This window comes from Notolabrus celidotus, chromosome 21, assembly GCF_009762535.1.
Source record: "Notolabrus celidotus isolate fNotCel1 chromosome 21, fNotCel1.pri, whole genome shotgun sequence".
In the NCBI taxonomy this organism is placed as follows: Eukaryota; Metazoa; Chordata; class Actinopteri; order Labriformes; family Labridae; genus Notolabrus; species Notolabrus celidotus.
Window position 1 is genome coordinate 28609960 of NC_048292.1, and position 8779 is coordinate 28618738.

At 36.7% G+C, this 8779-nt stretch overlaps 2 protein-coding genes across 2 annotated transcripts in view; one reads left to right on the forward strand and one right to left on the reverse strand.

Moving 5' to 3' along the window:
* The window catches only part of utp20 (UTP20 small subunit processome component), a 48064-nt gene extending 47088 nt beyond the window's left edge, over window positions 1–976 (forward strand). The window contains exons 60-61 of the mRNA XM_034674115.1: window positions 175–320; window positions 406–976. Of these exons, the coding sequence (XP_034530006.1) occupies window positions 175–320; window positions 406–561 (302 nt within the window). The 3' untranslated portion in view covers window positions 562–976. The remainder of the gene's footprint in view (window positions 1–174; window positions 321–405) is intronic.
* Window positions 977–1014: 38 nt separating this feature from the next.
* On the reverse strand, window positions 1015–8674 carry arl1 (ADP-ribosylation factor-like 1). Its single transcript, XM_034674116.1, has 6 exons — window positions 8544–8674; window positions 7767–7901; window positions 5480–5561; window positions 5098–5209; window positions 2342–2520; window positions 1015–2180 (listed from the first exon to the last, which is right to left on the reverse strand). The coding sequence occupies exons 1-6, from the start codon at window positions 8545–8547 to the stop codon at window positions 2150–2152; spliced, it is 543 nt and encodes a 180-aa protein (XP_034530007.1). The 5' UTR covers window positions 8548–8674; the 3' UTR covers window positions 1015–2149.
* Between the last annotated feature and the right edge of the window lie 105 nt (window positions 8675–8779).

Below are 8779 nucleotides of genomic sequence, written 5' to 3' on the forward strand. Positions count from 1 at the left end.
TGGAGGAGAATAAGAGAGAGAGGGAGCGGTGATAGTGATGAGACGAGTAGTATTTCATAAAAAACCCATTGGTCTTAATTCATGATTTTTAGAATCGCCTGTAGTAGTAAGTCATTTGAAATGCAGTAGTTTCAGAAACTTGATTTTTTTATGATACTGTTTGTCTTTGTCCAGATCCCACTCTGAAGAACTTGGCACAGGAGTTGATAGAGCTCATGAAGAAGCAAGTAGGGTTGGAGAAATTCTCACTGGCCTTCTCTGCTGTCCAAAAGGAGTTTTCACTGAGGCGAGCTGCACGCAAACGCCACAGAGCCATGCAGGTATGGATGACCCCAATTGACCTATACAAACAAGAGCAACACCTTTATCCCTTGATAGAAATTGACTTTGTTTTTCATTCCCCAGGCGGTAGCTAATCCAGAAATTGCAGCTAAGAAGAAACTGAAGAAGCACAAGAACAAAATTGAAGCCAAGAAGAGAAAGATCGAGTTCCTCCGGCCCGGATATAAAGCCAAGAAGCAACGGAGCCATGCGCTCAAGGACCTGGCCATGGTGAAGTGAGCCATGTAGGTGGCTAACTAAGGATGCTAGCAGGAACGAGGGGGTCCCAGTTTACTTACTGATGGACTCAACTAGGATGAACAATGCTTTACCGCTCTGATTATTTTGTCTCTACAGAGCAAAGACATCAACTACCCCCCCCTTTTGGTTTCCAAATCATGAGTTCGTCTCACATTCAAACAATGATGATAACTTATACATCTCTACTGAAAGGGATCCTACTTCCATGTGTGTGACAGGAAGAATGGGAAATGTACCAGCTGTTAGGCCTTTAAGTATAAGTAAGTTCACTTATACTACAGATTAAAGCTGAACTGTTTTACTTCCTGCTTAGATGAGTTGTCCTCATATTTATACCCTGTGCAGTTGAATGTACATTTTATTTGTAATACAAAAGATAAAACATTTTAACTAACCCTTCATCTCCTGTAATGATGTGACACGACACAGAACTGATACAATCATTGATAGCAATCTTTACTGAGAATCATCTTCACTGTACAAGCAGATATAAATATGCAACCATAAAACTTTGAGCATACAGTTAGTGTTCAGTAACTAAATGACTTATACGCCAAAGCTGTTCTCAAGGATTTCAATGGAAGAAGGCTTTAACTACTATTCTACTTTTTAAAAAAAAGTATGGGGAGCACACAAATAAACAGATGGGTGGGGGGGGGGGGGGGGGAGCAAAAGAAAGAAACGACAGCCTGAAGATAGGGTACAAAAACAGCCCAGGCTGCAGTAACACTCGGCCAGATGACATATTGCTGCTGTGGAGTAGGTTAACAGTAGTAGGCCATTCAATTCATTACAGTAGACTATTTCAAGCCAGCAGGTAGTCAACAAACAGTGTGGTGTTCAAAGCTGGGTTACATACTTGCTGAAATCAAATAAAACTATGAATAGTTCAGTATATTGTCCAATAGGTTGAAAATCAAGCAGCTGTTTTCTCCTTAGTGTAATGAGTCTTCATCTCAAGTCAGGAGCCAGAGAGTGAAGGATTCTCAAACCAGTGTTTGTCCTTGTTTGGAAATGCTGCCCCCTGCTGGATTTTAAGTGTATCTTTCTTGAGCCAGCCATCAACCTCTTCTGGCTTCACTACATGCCAATCATGTAACCTCTCTGGGACAAGAAAAAGCTAACTACTGCTTTGTCCAGCAAAGACACCTGATTCCAGAAAAGCTACAGACGGTCAGCATTGAGAACATTTTTATGTTTCTTTTATGGATGAATAATACTAATACATTAAACAGGCGTTTCTGAAACACCTAATATTAAGATTTTTTACTTGTTACCCATTCATTACTAAGATCAAACAGCTCTCAAAAACCTTCCCTTGTGCCTTCAGCGTTTGGAGAGATGCGGTTGTGTGTGTGTTTCTCAGTCCAGACATTACTGCAGCCTTCAGTTCTAAAGTCCCAGGCTTAAAAGGCGTTAGGCATTGGGGAGGAGTTTGGCCAAGGCTTCAGGTGGGTTGGCAGGGGGGGGAAGGAGTGCAATCACTGGTCCATGGGGAAGGGTCAGTCACAAGGCTTCATACAGAAGGGTCAAAAGTCAGGAGTATGTACAGAACGGGAGGGAGCCTTTACTGCCGACTCTTCAGAGAATCCACCAGCCTGGGAGAACAAAGCAAACACCGGTCAGCCTCGGTAAACAGAGAACAGATAACGTGTTGTGCAATATGTATTATAAAGGAAGGATCACTGAAAAGAAGGTGCAAACTTGAGTGAAAGGCTTTTGTAAATGCCCTCCATATTGTTTTTCTCATAGAGCTTACCATTCCATTGCCTCTTCTAGGCCTTGGCCTTTCAAGGCTGAGATTTTGAAGATCTGCCATTTTCTGTCTTTGAGAGCAGGAAGGCCGAGTGCGTTGGCCACCTCTGTGGGTGTCATCGCCTGGTCCATGTCCTGTTTGTTTGCAAATACCACCAGAATAGCTTTCTTCAGCTCTTCCTCCTGCATGAGAACAAGGACAAAAGACATGTAAACATATTAAAAATAACAGCAGGTGTAATATGCATCTTTTAGGCCAGGGGTTCCCAAACTTTTCAGCCTGTGACCCCCAAAATATGGTGCCAAAGACTGGCGACCCCCACTGTCCCTTAAAGTGATTTAATGTGTCTTCATTTAGCTGGTCTGCAGAAAATGACCCTACCTATACGAGCATGTGTCTGTGTTTCCTGTGCTGTTATGAATGAACCTGCTGCTACTGATGCTTTGATAATTAACTGTTCACTAACCCTAAACTTAGGAGTCATCTGGAGAAAAGAAAGGCACATTTTATATTTTCAAGGTTTTATTTCAAGTTTAGCTACTATTTCTGTCTATATTTTTTACTATAATGGGTAAAATGTATCATCTCGTGACCCCAGGAGGTCCCAGGATTTTATTGTGATATTTGACGATTAATCAATTCTTATCGTTGTTCAAAATGTCTCCTTTTGTTTGACTTCTGTGCTTTAAAATTCTTAGAAAATAATGATAGGATGTAGAGGGTTTGTAGCTCAACTATGACATTGCTTAGAGAATTTGGAGTGCATGGAAGATAACCGTTTAGCCCCTGTGAGGTGAAGGGAGGACTCCACTTGATAACCCCAGTGATCAGTGATGTGTTGGCTCTCGCTGCCCATCTGTCCGGTCTGTCTCGGTCTTTGGGTAACACGAGGAGCAGAGGTACACTACTAAATCAGTAGAGGGCATAGTGGGTTGGGTTTCTCCACTGAGTGCGCATCCTTTCTTACAGCACTATGGCTTTGTGTTTAACTCAAATGATGTAATTGGAAATAACTTAGCAGCAAAATTTTCAAATCATAATTTTTCATTTTAGATTTTGGTCCCTAGATTGAATGCAAGTTCAGAAACCAGACTTTATTTGTTTACAGATTTTTTTGATTATAATGAAATTCTCGAGTTGGTGCAACTAAAATGTATGTTTTTGAATAATGGACACATTACGCACAAAAATAAAAAAAGTATTCAAAAACTCAAGTTTCTGAAACTACTGCATTTCAAATGACTTACTACTACAGGCGATTTTAAAAATCATGAATTAAGACCAATGGCTTTTTTTTATGAAATACTACTCGTCTCATCACTATCACCGCTCCCTCTCTCTCTTATTCTCCTCTATCCCTCTTTCCAGACCCAACACGGTCTCAGCTGATGTGTCTAACATGAGTCTGGTCCTGCTCGAGGTTTCTGCCTGTTAAAGGAAGTTTGTCCTCTCTGCTGTAACCAGCTAAATACTGTGAGGTACAATGCTCATGATGGATTAAGGTGGGGTCAGACTGAGTCTTATCCTGTCTTGGTGTTGGGTCTTTGTTCATAATTTGACATAGAGTGGTCTAGACCTGCTCTGTTTGTAAAAAAAAATCTTGAGATAACGTTTGTTGGGATTTGGTGCTATACACATAAAGATTGATTGATGTTTTAAATTCAGCGGTGTTATAAAAACAACATTAGGTCAACAGTACACATCTAATTTTACAAATGCTTTTAAGTCCTGTAAGATCTAAATAACTTTTTGCTTGCAAGTAGAGTGGATATCAGGATGAATTAAACAACTGTGGAAATCAAACTACTACAGTTCAGTTCACTTTATTTATCAGAAAGAAGTGGACATAGTGTGTATATATCTGTGATAGTTGCCATATTTTATTTTGTTTTTACTTTATTTTATTCTATTTTATTTTATTTTGTCTTATTTTTATTTTATTTTATCCTATTTTATTTTATCCTATTTTATTCTATTTTATTTTATTTTTATTTTATTCTATTTTATTCTATTTTATTCTATTTAATTCTATTTTATTTTATTTTATTTTATTCTATTTTATTTTATCTTATTTTTATTTGATTTTATCCTATTTTATTCTATTTTATTCTATTTTATTCTATTTTATTTTATTTTTATCTTATTTTTATTTTATTTTATCCTATTTTATTCTATTTTATTTTTATTTTATTTTATCCTATTTTATTCTATTTTATCTTATTTTTATTTTACTTTATCCTATTTTATTCTATTTTATTTTATGTTATCTTATTTTTATTTTATGTTATCCTATTTTATTCTATTTTATCTTATTTTTATTTTACTTTATCCTATTTTATTCTATTTTATTTTATTCTATTTAATTTTATTTTATCCTATTTTATTCTATTTTATCTTATTTTTATTTTACTTTATCCTATTTTATTCTATTTTATTTTATGTTATCTTATTTTTATTTTATTTTATTTTATTTTATTTTACCCTTGTCATGGCTATTATTATTGTTATTATATTTTTTAACTATGTTAGTACATTCTTGTATTCTCCTGTCCCGTGTTGTAAGCTGCTGTAACAAAAGAAATTTCACCCAATAGGGGACAAATAAAGTATATCTTATCTTATCTTATCTTCAGCGTCTTATCCAACACTGGTATTGCAAAAATGGATAATCCATAGTGAAGGTATTCTTAAAGGCCTTTAATAAGAAATCTTGCTTGGCTGTTAGTTGTAAGGTAATCATTAAAACTAAGTCAGCTTACCTCCAGCATGGCCACCAGCTCAGATTTTGAGATGCCCATCCTGTCACGATCGCTGCTGTCAACAACGTAGATGACTGCGTCTGTGTTTGAATAGTAACACCGCCAGTATGGCCTGTTGAGCAAAAGAGGAGAACGCAGGGAGTTCAAACATTGAACAAGGAAGATTTAAGGAGTTAAACAATGTCAAATCAGGAAAAGTAAACAAAGGAGAGGCATGGAGGCCGAGTTCTGAGGCAGCAAAATGAAGCTTGCAGAGAACTAGCGTTTAACTTGTAGTCATACTCAGAGGCCAGGATGTCGACTGGAAAACTAGCATTTCACGAGTAAAAGGAAGTGTTACACACATTCCTGAACACTCCTCAGCATAGCCACCATAACCTACCTGATACTTGTCTGTCCTCCCAGATCCCAAACCTGGAACTTCAGATTCTTGAATGAGACTGTCTCAACGTTGAAGCCGATTGCTGTACAAAGAGATCAAAAGAGCCACAATGAAGGCACAGAGTATTATCAATCAATCAAGCTTTATTTATAGAGCACCTTTCATACAAATCAAATATAACCCAAAGTGCTTCACAGCCACTGAAAACAAGAAAGAAGCAGAAATAAAACACTGGCAAGACATATTAAAAAACAGAAAGGGATTTTAAAATAGAGACTAATGCACACCCACAACAATAAAATATGTGTCATTAAAATAAGTTAAACATTAATATTAAGAATACAAATAGTTAAAATAAATGTAAAAAGGTAAGGATTAGAGTTGAAAATAAAACTAAGGCCAACAATATCAATAAAACTGAGTGGATAAATAAAATGACGAATAAATAAATAAATAAAAATAGAACAAGATAAAGTTAAAATTACTAAAATAATAAAGCAACATTTAAACCAATACAACAGTAAAAAGTAAGTAATAAAATTGTTAAACCCTACAGACTGAATAAATCTGTTTTTAATTTACATTTAAAAAATCTCAATATCTCTATCAGCTCCCCTCAGATCCTCCAGCAGGCTGTTCCATAGTTTAGTTTATTACCCTGATCAACACTGTCTTATCTGCATGTACACTGAGATACTGTTGCTGGCTATATTGTGTGTTGTAAATGAAATGACTCTGTTTTCTAATAGATTCTCAAATAACCACACCACAGTGACGTGTCATGTATTTAAGGGTTATTTTTGCTGTCATGGTAGAATACCCCTTGTATTAATTTTCCCTGCAACCTGCAAACATTTAGCATCGATACCACGGGGAGAAAAGAGATAACTCCAGCACGTTTTTATACTTGCCTAAACTTTAAGTACATACATTATTATAGAATTTCAGAGTGACCCACACCTTATTTGGTCGGGGTGCTTAAGTACAATGGACTGTCAGGCAATCAGTCTGTATGCATGATCAGATCAGAAGGAGTATCTTAGATCAGAATTCTATATTATACAATCTTAGTGTAAAAACAGCAAACAGTGATATCCAAATAAACATTTAAATCAAACTATGCAATAGATCAGATAAAAGTAAACTTAAGACTTACCTTTTTTATCTAGCTTTTAATTTGGAGTAATTCATTTTCAGCCCTGGACTGCATTATTATTATTTTAATCATTGCTTTAACATTTAGTTAATCTTATTTAATTATTTATGTATCTATTTTATTTCCTGTATTCATCGGATCTTGTCAATGCTACCTTATTTCTAACTTTTCTTCCCACTCTTACTTAGTTTATTAATTTTACTGTGTTGATTTTAAGTATTTTATTTATGACCATGCCTTTTTTAATTTGACCATTGCTGTTGTTTTCTGTCTCTCTGTTATTCTGTGAAGCACTTTGGGCTGCATGTTTATATGTCTGAAATATATTTGAGTTGAGATTGTTATGCATATGGTTGATCTCAGGGCAGCACCTCATAAATGTGCCTATTTAAAGGAAACTGGTCGCCTTAAAGCAACATTACAACAGCCAATCACAGAACAGTTCACATAAATATTAAGGAAATGTGATTAACTGGATAAAGTTGTAACAACATTTTTTAGTAGTCAGTAAAAAGTCAGTGTGCCTTGGTTCTTTTTACCCCACCATAAGATGTATCTTCAATTAACAGGGATGCTGAAAATGCTGCTGAATGGGTTTAAAACTATCAGGTGTAATCGTTTTAATACATGTCACTTTTTCTCTTCAGGATCTCTTCTTCCAAATGCATTCAACGTCATCCATTGTTTCTGCAAACCTTGTGTTGGTATCCTGGAAACTGTCTCCTGTGTGTTTGTATGAGTGTGTGTTTGTCTTAGATGTCACTATTTCACTCATTTGCGATGTAATGTTTTATTACACCCAAAAAAAGAACCACCCACAGAGAAAGACAACCCATTCCCCCCTCCCCTCCTGTCACAGCTGTCTTCGTTGACAATGGCAAGTTGTTTGTTTTTTACATATCCTGCACATGCTCTGTGAGCTGTTAAGAATTCAATTAAAAGCCAGTCTAACCGGACATACTGCCTGTGTTCATCCACTCTCACTCTCACAGATGTATGCAGGAATACTGCTCAGGCAATTCCTGATCTGACTACCATACCATATCTCACAATGTTACATAAAGAGTAGTGCATTTCAATGTAGAAAACAGTGATAATGAAATCATAAAGGGGGATGTGATCAGTACATACTGGGGATAGTGGTGACCACCTCTCCAACCTGCAGTCGATAAAGAATGGTAGTTTTTCCTGCGCCGTCCAACCCCAGGATCAAAATCCTCATTTCCCGGGTGCCAAAGAGGCCCGAGAAGAGACTTAAGAGACCACCTTGATGACAATTTTAAAAAAATAAATAAAATCAGAGCAGAGAAAATAATCATTTACAACATGATGGATCAAAAAAAGTTATTTCCTGAACCACACTGTCAACGTGTGCTTGCTCCATTTTCAGCATGAATGGACTTTCTTGGAGTTTCTTGACTACGAAAGGATTAAAGTAGTTCTTCATGACTATTTAAAACAACGTTTAAAACCAGCTTCTTCACTGATTTGAACCAGATCGCCTTCGTTATGTCAGTATGGCTCAGGTGGTTTAACAAGTTAGCCCAGGTTAGCTTAGCTTTAGTTACTAGCGTTATGGCACCATGGCATTTACTGAGGGCTGCATATTTCGTGCATTTTCTCCTCCTTCATTGAATCCAGTATATACATGCTATAAAACAGGGGATTTGTTCGGCTAGTGTGACTAACGCTTGTGAAACGTCCTCATGAAAACACGAAGGATGTAAAACATTCAGTCATAGCAAACATTAGCTTATTTAGCTAGCAGGCAACAGACGCACAGAGCGTTACATGAAGCAGGCAGATACAGAACAGACTAAAACCTGTATCTAATCAACAAACATCGTGTCAGTTATATGTAGAAGGCAACAAATGCATTTATTTGGGACGAATTGGAACAATACTTACCCATTTTGATTAGACTTCAGTCCTTATGTCAGCCAGACGCTTGCAGGTTGAACAGAGACCTTCTTCCGTGTGGTTGACGTGTCGCTGAACTGTGTTGTCCAACTCTCATTTGGGTTATTGAACGCAACATTCGACACGTTCACAGCGCGTGCTGAACTGTGAACTGGACCAACGACAAACATTAAAATATTGTAAACAACGCTCTGAGGGTGTTATTTGTGTTATGTGCACATTAA

Bases quoted from the DNA above. Each gene is read 5' to 3' on its own strand.
- arl1 (XM_034674116.1), bottom strand. The intron at 5,210-5,479 runs GTAGGTTATGGT...TTTGCTCAACAG, and splicing joins GGAGGACAGACAAGTATCAG to GCCATACTGGCGGTGTTACT. The intron at 2,181-2,341 runs GTAAGCTCTATG...TTGTTCTCCCAG, and splicing joins CTAGAAGAGGCAATGGAATG to GCTGGTGGATTCTCTGAAGA.